The sequence below is a fragment of the Triplophysa rosa genome, linkage group LG19 (genome assembly GCF_024868665.1).
Source record: "Triplophysa rosa linkage group LG19, Trosa_1v2, whole genome shotgun sequence".
In the NCBI taxonomy this organism is placed as follows: Eukaryota; Metazoa; Chordata; class Actinopteri; order Cypriniformes; family Nemacheilidae; genus Triplophysa; species Triplophysa rosa.
Genome location: NC_079908.1, coordinates 15184708 through 15196534, shown reverse-complemented (window position 1 = coordinate 15196534; position 11827 = coordinate 15184708). Strand labels below are relative to the sequence as shown.

General features: G+C 38.5%; 1 protein-coding gene across 1 annotated transcript; it reads right to left on the bottom strand.

Moving 5' to 3' along the window:
• Positions 1-4797: 4797 nt before the first annotated feature.
• Positions 4798-10609, bottom strand: barhl1b (BarH-like homeobox 1b). Its single transcript, XM_057360172.1, has 3 exons — positions 9284-10609; positions 7490-7712; positions 4798-6321 (listed from the first exon to the last, which is right to left on the bottom strand). Exons 1-3 carry the CDS (start codon positions 9735-9737, stop codon positions 6030-6032), a joined length of 969 nt encoding a protein of 322 aa, XP_057216155.1. The 5' UTR covers positions 9738-10609; the 3' UTR covers positions 4798-6029.
• Positions 10610-11827: the final 1218 nt, after the last annotated feature.

Here is an 11827-nt window from a genome sequence, read left to right as displayed (position 1 = left end):
AACGGGTAACACTTTCTTTTACATGTGCTGGTGTGTACATTAAAGTAATATGGTATTATATGTATGTATATATATATATGGTATTATTGTTGATAAAAACTAAATGAATGCAATTAGACCTAAACAGCAGATAGAATGTCTGTGTGTGTCTTCCCTCTGGGCTTTCCAACATACTGCCAGTGGCAGCGACGTTAAAGTCCCTTAGCAAGTATTAAGCAACCCCTGACTCAACATCTTTGTCACATCTTTGCTAACCTTTTGTTTTCAATTACAAGAACCAAAATAATCTCTTTATTAAAAATGGTGAAATGTTAAAGCTCTATATTCTTTCACTTTCTAAATATTACAAAATGAAGCTGAAATATAAACGAAATAAAATAGACTGCCATTCAAATCTCAGCGTCTATCATCCCAAGCAGTCTCTGTCTTAGACTCCACATTCTACACAAAAGCACAAAAAACACAACAAATAAAAACACATTGCCCATCTCCTCCCTTTGCCCCCTTCCCCCTCAGAAACCCAAAATGCATTCTCCTACCAGGCTTCACACAGAAGGGTGTTAAAAATACATGTATACCCTTCCTCATCCTTTATTCATACCCAATCCTTCCTTTATGTTTATGAGACTCAGGGGCTCGCCAGGTCCACCATTCTGACCCAGGGGTGCGCAAAGGTTCTCCAGAAAGTTCCCCTTTCTCAAAACTAATCCACTTTAAATGAGCCCCAACATAGAGAACTACTTCTTATGTGCATACTGTATGTTGGAATTGTGTGACAGCGCTGTGCGGCAACAGCGGTGTAAAGTCCACAAGTTATTATTATAGAGCAAATACAAGCAACAATATTTATTATTGAAGTTATTAATGAATAATCATACTTTGTGGCAAATGCAAGATTTATAAAACCAAGCACTTGCTTTAATGAGTATATAGAGCTTTACTAAACGCATTTTTTTTGTATTTTGTGGGCCACATTACACGTGGTCGTTTTTCTCCCAGCCTTCGGGTGGCAGTATTGAGTAAAGGGGTGATGGAGAGAGATGTTGTTAGTGCCCCTCTGCTAGGCCTGGGGATGGATGTTGTTAGCGCTGGTCATGTCTACATCCTCCAGGGTAGCGAACACTCCCAGGGGACAGTTCTCCGCTTGTTCACTCATCTGTGTGATGGAGCCGTGTGAGAAGGGGTTGTGAGCCGGGGGTTACCGACGGGCTGTATGACAGTCCGCCCTTATTGGTTAGATAATCAGCCTGTCACCTAAAACCAATGTTCTTTACATTGTCCCCTGCTGAGATGAACATAGTTGTTATTGCTGACTGCAGGGGATTCCTGCTACGAGCTCTTTTGTCCACTGCTGGCCTTGTGTTCTTTTCCACATGGATTGTTCTCTTTTTCCTTCTCCTGGACTTCAGGAAGTGTGTATTCATTATTTGCCAAGATTGGTATGTCAATCCTTTAGCCCCTGACCCAAGTTTAGAATGCTTTGGGTTTTATTGGAGGAATGATTACTGAGTTATCGCGCTACCTCGCTCTGAGGGCTTTATACCTCCACACTTCGTATACCTTCAGGCAAGGATTGGATTTGATACCCAGGACTGTACCTTGGGAACTGTCTGCTCTCTATCTGTCTCCATTGTTTTGCTGCACCTCCCACTTCTTAAATGTGTCTGTGTGTTGCTGATTCAGGTCATTTCAGTTGGATTTGATACTTTTTTTATTCCAACAGTGTTTTCACTTTCCATCATTTCCCCTTGTTGGCCTCTGGTTTATGCATAGAAACAGAGAACAAAAGTGATGGTAGCGCAGTTGCAATGTCCCCTCCACCTTCCCCTGAGGGTCGCAAGGATCGTGACCTTGCAGCAGGTGCCGTTGATCTTGTTGCCCCATCTCTGGCCCAGTTTCCAGCTTTCTGTCCACAGCTGCATTAGAGGATGATGATTTGCTGTTGTTTTTGTATGGAATGCTGATAGATTTTTGTAGATAAGAGTATTTCGTATAAAAGCTCTATTTTATGTTTTTTTTTCAATAGACTAAAATGTAAAAGATCAAACACATAAATTCTTAAGAGTGAAATGTGCAGCTCAGTATAAATGACATCTAAACACCAATCTAACATTGTCATTGCTACATTTGTATGGATTCTTATTATTTAATTTATTATTTTTGTCTTTTGAAAGCTTAAAACATTTTAAATTATTTTTGTTCACCAATGTCCAGTTTGGATCTAACCTAATAATCACTTTAAAAATGATTTTTTCAAATTCTTTGATTTATTAGGCTAGTTAAATGTCAGCATTACTATTCTTAAAATAGTAAAACAGTATTTTTTTCTAGTATATTTTCTAGTTTTCTAGAATATATTGTCTCATCCTAAAATTGTCCTGACAATTGATTTTTTATTATTATTATTATTATTTTAATAGAATTAAATAAAATGTCAAGTTCAGTTCCGTTTTCCCGGAGAACATGAAATAATGTTAGAAATGGTTCGTTGAAATTTCTTTATATGTAATAAAAAGTACCGATTTTTATTATTAGGCCTAAAAAGCGACGCGACAAAAAATGGCAATCGTCAAAAAAATCATGAGAAAAAAAGACCGTCGGCCACATCACGATGCAAATTGCACTTTGATTGACTCTTAATTTCATCTGAAGGCTGTTTTGTTTGGTTTTTATTCTGAGTCAATGAGCTTAATCAGAGTCACTGATCCTGCGGCTCTAAGCTCTCCGTGTTGTGTTTTTGTTTGTCGGGAGATCAGCGAGACTCTATCCGCACTTCATTAACCCTGAGCCGGGGACAATCCTCGGTAAGAGCCGAGGGATTTACTACTATCCTTTCACATGCAAAAATCTCTGCGTCTCTTAACAAGACGGAGGAGCTTTTCTCGCAATCAGCTGCGCACTTCGCAAGAATAACCCTTTTCATAAATATTGAGGGGGGTCATCAGCCTTCTTTGGATCATGTGCAGATCAATGTGATCATTTTTTAAAAATAGTTTGATCTTGGGTGAATTGTCTCTATATCATTAACTGATTCATGATTTATGAGCCAAATGATGAGACGCTAGATGACATGTGCTATGCGAAAGTTTGCAGCAGGGGACCCACTGATCATAGCTTACACTTTATCGACGTTCAATTAAAAGCTATTAAGGTCTTTTGTCTGCTCGTTAATATCCCATTCACTCGCCCTGTCAGGGCGCAGTCCCCAAACCCAGATCTTTATGGACCGGCTTCTCGGTTGGGTTAAAGTCAGTCTTGGGCTCATGGGGCGATAAAGGGGGGTCCTGTCATGCCGCTGACCAGATGTCCCCATGCTGATCCGAGCCGCAGACAGCATTGCCCGGTAACCAGCTGTTGGGGCCGTTTGGCAAAGAGCAGCAAACTAGCATTCTCAAGAAAGGGTATGGAAACAATCCATTTCCAAATGGGATCATTTAGGGCACTTAAACAATTACACACTTAGGTGACCATTAATATTTCATCCCCATATTGTTTATTAAAACTGAATGGAAAGGCATGGTAAACTTTACTTGCTAGATACGTATTGGCTATTGTAGATATTGTGCAAGTTTCATTAACAGTTAGATACAAGACAACGGAGGGTGTCGAGTGTGTCTGCGAGAGAGAGAGAAAGAGAGATTATACCCACAACCAATGTCCAATCTGTCTGTACCTGCAATTGTCTCATCAAAATAGTCACAAATGCCACCAATAGGATGAACATTGCTTTACGTTGTATTGAAACTGCCTCATATGCGAGGCGTAGGCTACGATCAAAATGATATTTAAGGGATGACCTATTAATAAGAGTAGTCGAGTTAAACTTGAAGTTATGAAGGTAGAATTAAGCCCTCTGGAAATCTCCAGGCGTTTCTAAAAGGTTAGACTTGCGAATGTTCTTTTCATTGGGCACGACATTCTTATGAACTTTTTCGTAGAATCGACAAATTAAATCCACGAGGCTAACCAAATAGTGTGAGGTTTGTGCAAAGTGTCTGACAGACATGTTTAAAATTTATTCAAACACATTTGCCAGTAATGGAGTTCTCTGAGCTCTAATTTTATGATATTGCGATCACTGGCGTTACGTTATTTTCGTTAGCAAACTTTTACTTTTTATTAAATTACATGGACAGCAGATACATTTTAACTGGAGGTTATACCAAATGTACCAAATATTTGTATTTTATTTATTTACTTTTTATATTTTTCCTCTTTTTTCTTCTATTTTGGGATGTTTGTCCTTTAAAGTAATTGTGAGTTAGGCCCACTCCTCATTTTACTATGGTATTATATTCTATAGAATATTTTTATAGCCCATTTTATATTTATTGTTGACTCACTTGACAATTGCCTATGATTTTATAATATGTATATTCTAGATGTAGTGTTATTTTAAGATATCGTGAAATGATAATTTATCTACCGATTGCATTCAAAATATGATCAGCTAGGTGCATATGCGTTTGTGAAAAGTCAGACTTGCCTAGATATCACATACGTACAAAAATGATAGGCAATGACAGTATGTTCGTTTTCCTTGTTGCACAGTACAGTCTTTTAGTATTTTTTGCATTAGATAAGCCTACGCATTTTTTTAATTCATTCATTTTTTGTGTCAGAACTGGCACACGCATTATACACCGACATACGCTTTATATTGGGTATAAAGGGTATAATAATAATTGGGTATAAAAGGTATAATATTGGTTAAAGTTTAATTGAATTGTCAATGAGGACACCAGTGTGTGTTTACCCAGTATTTGTACAGGCTACCTCCACATTCTCAGTCAGTGGTAAATTAATGAAAGATCTTTATTAGCACATTTATAAAAGTAATTCTCCTTGCTTAAAGACCACCCACCCCGCACATCCAGCAGTTTTAAGAGTTTTCCAGAAGTTCACACCGCTACGCACAAGGGGGGCACGAACGAAAATCATTTCGAAATACGAGAATCATTACTTCACAAATCATTGTTGTCAATATACAGCTTCACCAGAAAGAATGACAAGTTATTCAACGGATTTATACAAAGTAATGCACAATGCCTGGGCTAACACTTTGCATGGGGCGGTGTAGATATACCAATGCTGACAGTGCACGTGGTATAGTCTGTAATTTCCGTGACAACTTATTGATCATAAATGATCTGCAACAAGCACTTGGCTTTTCCCCCGCATCAACATCAAAGTGAGATTGTATTTTTTGAGGGTCGACCGCGCCCCCTGTGAGAATAAAGTTCTTCTGGCAGTTGTGCAGGAATGAAGAAACGGAAAAGTCTGCACAAAAAAATCGATTTATAATCCACCTCGTCGATGTTTTGACTCTTCCTCGGCAAACCTCTTGTTCTTCTTTAGGTAGCACTCCGTAACATTTAATTTTTGACTATTTGACAAATGCAGAATGACACTTCTTTTCTATTAATCTTTCTTCTTATTCTTAGAGTCATTTGATTTTAAATGTGCTGCTCACGTTTAACATTTCACATGTTAACGCGAGACTATGATACAAAACGAGAAAAAAATCGAGTCTTTCAACATAAAACAAAATATTCTTATTTACACCTCTTTTTCCTTTGTACATTTTAGAGGGTCACTACAAAGCCCACGATTTTACTACCTGGATTTCATCTCAGGATAATTAAATATGAATCTTCCATTTAAATATTCTGTGTCAACAATTCACATTTGTTATCTTGTCTAGTTCTATAATTGTATTTAAATAACAATAATACTTTGGTGAACCGAAGTGCACCTGTAGTTTTATGACTCGTCATTATTGCGTTCTGTAGGCTATATAAATTTGTATCTGTGTTTTGGGTAAACAATTCTACGCATAAATTAAAAACAAAAGTAAAATAAATAATTAAATAGGTTGACACTGTAAGTTGAAAAATGTCTCTTAACCACTTTTTGTCTGTGATGTTTTGTGGCTTTGTAATATACCTCGGATATTTTTGTCACCAGTGAAATTGTTTTTGATGGAGTTCAAAGCTGCCATGTATTAAAATGAGTCCTAAACGTGCCGCTCATCGTGGTGGTGTTGGTCTGGGTAGCACACCGGAGAGGGGGGGCAGAGGCGGCGGCTCGTTGGGGCCCTGTAGACCGTGCAGGAGAATCCTGGGAACGAGAGGACGCTGCAGCGCCGGCGGGGGTGCAGAAGGACCTCTGTATAAGTAAAGCGCTGCTCCAGGGTCCAGATTCGACACCAGGCTTTGAGGGTAGAAATACGGCGAGGGGAACATCCTTTGCAGGGCCGAATAATTTCCAGCCTCCGCCAATAGCTCAAGTCCGACCGCCGTTTGCCTCTTCCACTTTGTCCTTTATCCAGACAAAACAGGGACATGTTACTGCAGTTAAATGTAAAATGTCAAAACCGTTTAAATTCAATTCATACAAATAAAGAAAATTAAACATAAAATTTGACAAATTATGTATTACATTGTACGAGAGTTCAGAGAAATAAAAATTAAACCCACAAAACCAGCAAAGCTTGTTAAATTTGTTAGCACTCTCTGATTTATCTCATACTACAATCACATATACAACCACATCATTTTGATCTTTAAAATAGTTTATTTTAAAAATAAAATTTAAGGATAGCCTAGTTTTAATGAAATGCGGCGAATTAATTTTACGAAAAGATAGGACAAGCTCAGAAAACTGCAAATCTTTGCCCTTTACATGTGAATGGCTGATAAATGTGAAATTGGCAAACAGACGTACACTACGCCTCGCCATATGCCACACTATGATGGCCATGTGTCTGATGAAAGTTATAATAAAGTTTCTCAAAAAAAAAATTAAAAAAAATGCTGCCTCTCATTAATAATAAGGCAGCAATAAAAAGCAAATTAGATGAACGAAATATTTAGATTTTTCATTATATTCATTTCATTATCCAGCTTGGTGCAGTCTTAATATAATGCAGACAGTGTGTTTGTATTTTTATAAGTAAAAGTAAAAAAGTACTTTAATTTTTTGTCTTATAAAATTTCTCGTGTATCTCGTTTGCGTTTAAATTTTTTCGTTATTGCTCCTTTCCTGTTAGTTTCACCTCAGTATTTAAGATTCACCATTCAAGATTCTTAATCCTTTTGTATTATTTTGAAATAATTTTAAACGATTTAAACTGCTTAATTCTTTTTTCCTATGTTTGTGGTCCTACTGAAGTAAAGCTGCAACCTTCGCTTGAAGGTTATTGTGTATAGCAGGTGTAGTTACATACGCCCGCTTAAAACTGCATAATCAAAGTGAAATGAAATAAAAATAATATAGCCTGCCTGACCTTTTTTTAATTATTTTTAATAAATTGCACTCACGAATGGAATCACGTTTATATTTTACAATGATACACTGCTGGTTATAATGAAAAATAAATACGTGGACATCAAATCATCTAAATGGAATATTTATTCATTTATTCTGCTTGTTTTTTTATTTTGGTGGAAAGTGCACTGTTTGAATTGATTTCTAACAAATGTCTTACCTCCTGTTTTGGTACCAGGTTTTGACCTGCGTGTCAGTCAGATTGAGAGATGCTGCCAGCTCCATTCTGTCCTGCACACTCAGGTACTTCTGACGCTCAAAGCTGCGCTCTAGCTGAGCAAGTTGATGGTCAGTGAATGCAGTCCGCGCTTTCCGTGGCTTCTTCAGACGGACATGCGGGCTGTCTCTGCTGCTCGAGATCTCCCTGTCCCCCTCCTCTTTCACTGGAATATCACATTATAGAAAGGCACTGATTACTGTAAATTACTTTAACATATCTGAAATCGGTATAGGTAAGAGTAGTGAGTTCATTGACTCTGTATGGTGAAGCTGGATATACCATTTGGCAACACATCAGATGTTAGGAGGTCAAAGGTTTCCTTCTAAATACTTGGTCTCGTGTGAGCCTGTAATTCTGTCATGCATTTTTCAGATTTTTACATTTTATTTTCAGAATTTGAATATTTGAGAGTTGCGATATTTAATTCAGCCCTCTTTTCCAAAGTAAACTCCTTTTTTCTCTGAGCCCAGAAAGAGAGAAACACGACGCAAGAGATCTTGCCAGTTGAGTAGTTGAGTCGTCTCTCAAGGAGCACAATAATCCGGCTAATTGAGCCACAAGGGATGGGAACCTTTCAACCGAGACCGGAGAAACTTCACAGGGCCGGGGATGAGAGCGAAATAAAGAGCGGACCGACCCCGTGCGTTACAAATCTGATTAGCACTGGGACAAATTGCATCAAATCCCCGAAATATAAGGGGTGGAAAGGCAGAAATCAAAGCGGCGAACACACTCCTTACAAGCGCTCTAGAGATGGAATTACTTTGATTTGGAGAGCATTAATTTCGATCATGGCGCGCTCTGCTCCAGCCTATGGACTTGCCAAGCTAATAATATCATGTAAAAGTGCCAACATATTTGGAATCATAGCTGAAGGTTAAGGTAAGCAGTTATGCAAAGACCCATCATGCCCTACTTCCACGAGCCGAGCTTCATTGTAATGATAACGATTTACAATATTATTAGCACCAACAATATCAGTCGACTAACAACTAACAAAATGCACAATATTATTATTAATGATAATGTCTAATTTCTCGTATGGTTACATTACATATGGTTATTTTAGGAGCCTTTATGTGTTTGCATCCTGACATCAACCTAATCATATATCACAGGAAACGGCCTGTCAGACCCTTTTTGTCCTCGGATGTAATTACACCCTTAATGTGCAGGTCTTGTTGGTGATGTGTGTTTGTTTTTGTTAACTTCCCTTGCCTTGCATTTAACAAAAAAGAGTAAAATAGTGTATTAAAAACTACAATACCCAACATTTGAAAAGGAAAAAGTAATGTATCAAAACATTTACAATACTTAAATACTTTATCAATAATTCGTTTTATTTAGTGAATACGAGTTATTGTTTGATTAAACATTGACTATTAAACAATGGCCATATGCTTTATTTGGTATCATATTGTTTAGCTGATAATGTGGTGTCCTTTCATGTCCTGCTGTTATAATAATAATAATCTTATGCAATAATGTGTGTTATTAATTTATCACACGCCACACAAATGAATATAAATGATTTTATTGTTGTAGTATCATTGTTCTAATTATAGTTTTAGTGTTATTTTTATGTCTATTCCCAATTCATTTACAGATCTGCAAAGATTCTGGAGTGAAAGGAAATTGTCATGCAACTGTTTTAATAGAACCATGTGCGTGGAAATGTATCACATTCTGGTAAGCATAACACATTTTGCAGTATTGTTATGAGTATGTTTTTACCTTTGTATTCACTGTCAGACGACGAGTTACTGTGGATCTTTTCAATGAAGTCGTCTGCGATTTTGGATGCCAGTCTCCCCGTCTCTTGTGTAGGTTGGCCATTACTAGAATATGGGGCACAAGCCGCTAAGGGTTTACAGTCAGCCAAAATATCTCTTATTAAGAAGGATGACGTGACAGTCCGAGGTTGCGATCCAGCGGACATCGGTCCGTGCTGCAAATGGGACCCAAGCCCGAGGGGGTGACCCTGTCTCTGCGCCGCATCCTCACCGCACTCTCGCCTCGGTGACGGAGGAGAAGAACAACCGCTCTCTAAGTCTGACCTGGGGCTGAACTCCAACGGGGAGCGGCATTCCCCTACCAAACTGTCCCCCTTCGCAATGACTGGGCTTCCAGGCCTGTGGGATAGCAGGGAGTCGATTCCAAAACTGGACCCGTTGGTGGACGCTTCCATCTCCACACTGCTGCTATTGTGGAGCCCCTGTTCAGATGATCATCTGTGTTTAACCAAGTTCTACGTGAACGGCGCGTGCAGATGTGAGTTAATAGCGATCTATCCAGGAGGAAAATCCAAAGCAGAATCGGAAATGAGACATGTATCCCCTGTCTGAAAAAAACTTTCTTCTTCCTTAAGAAGTTTTCGAAGTTTAAAAAGAAAATAATCTTGCCTCCAGAATTATTGTTTTTTTTAGCCTGTCTCTTCTTCCCGAAAAAAATCGATACAGCTTAAATATACTGTCGGTTGGCGAATGTAATTATTTTTTGAGCTTTGGTATTTCTCGGGCTACATCGACGGTAGCTTTGAATTATTTATCAAATTATTTCAAAAAAGCTATTCTGAAGGAGCAGATAACACCCTACGATGGTTAGTATAAAACCACAAGGTAGCCTACTTAGAGCGCGAGCGCTTTTCAGCACCACGGACAGAAGCAAAGCAGGATAAACACTCGGCGCAAACTCAAGCCTTGCACTGGGCGCCTTTTCAGCAGGCGATTGTTAAATTTTTCATCAGTTCAAAGGTAGTTCGCAGTGGTGAGTAGAGTTGAATCCGGCTGTAAAAGGCAAGCGCATTCTGTGCCAGAGCAGGTGATGCAATGCGAGAGACGAAATCGTTGGACGGCAGAGAGCACAAAAAAAATGCCGTGAGAAGACTGAAGCGCAAATGAGGTAATGCGGGTTAAATAGACACATTGGGGAACGGAAAGTCAAAAGCGCGACAGATAAAGCCTAAAAATGAACTTGTGCACAACTCACTGGCTAGGTTTTTAAGGGCACCCCTTCCACGTGAGTCCCAAGCGACTCGCTTCCATTGGTTAGGAGGTGTTTTGGGGTGTTGACTGGCTCGCGAAGAGGAAACAGGACCCCCCACCCCCCACGCTACTAAACCCCTCCCCGCAGGTCGCCCACTTTGATTAAAAGAGACACTGAATTCATTAGGAGACTCAGATCCAACTGTTTACAGCAATTTTCACAGTGTTTGCTTTCATTACATCATTGATGAGGCTTATAATGGGGTTATTATGAGGAGTGGGGAGGTCCTCTCTCTCGTCTCCACAGAGCGCGCACGTTGAATCTATTGACCACAATGAGTGTTGACCACTTTCTCAAAATTCGGCCATTTTTCAATCGTTCCCTTAGAGCTGTAAAGTTGTAAAGTTGTAGAGCTGTAAAGCTGTAAATGTTTTGATGTTGAGAGGTCTAATTTGAATTGCGATGTTTAACCAGACTTTGTGTAATTTTGTTCTGACCTGAAGGCATTAAATATATATTGAACTGTAAAAGAAAAAGAAACACAATATTTCAGTTTCATTTTCCCAAGGAAGTTTACCCAAGGAATATAACATTTTTTCACACCAAATGTCAGTACTCCGCTTTTCAGAAGCAGTGGTTAAAAGGACAAAATTGCTAAAATATTATTTTTAAATAATTTATTGTAGAATCATGTGTATTTAAATAATAAAAACACGTAAGCCTATATATATTAATATATTTTTCCATTCCACTCAACCTTTTAATAAATAAGCCTGGGCCCATATTATAAAATAATCAAATGTGCTTCCTAGTCCTTTTCTTGTGTTTAAAATGTGTAACACTATTAAAGGCCCAGTTACAAACAACAATAAACCTAATCTAATGTTCATATAAAAATAACAACAACGAAATATCACAAATGTACTAAGCAGCCACTGTTGATGTTTTTAAGCCAAGATCTAAAATGAATTCAGAACCGGTTTAGCCTCTTTAGACTCTAAACTCCAGACAGTCTGTTGCATTGTCCCTCGCTTTACTTTAGTTTTCTTTTCTCTTTTTAAAGCACAAAACGCGATTATCGAACAACCATGTCGTTTAGTTCATAACAAGTATCTAATGGTAATGTATTCGATGTTAATGAGCAATAATGAGGGCGACTGCTCTTTCTGAATGCCCAGCGTGACACAAAACCCTAACATGCATGAAATACTATTGTCCTCCCTTTCACGTCTTTCTCTAACAGTTAGCCCCTCGTGTTTTTTCGACAGGTCCCAATAATCGAGCCCCCCATAA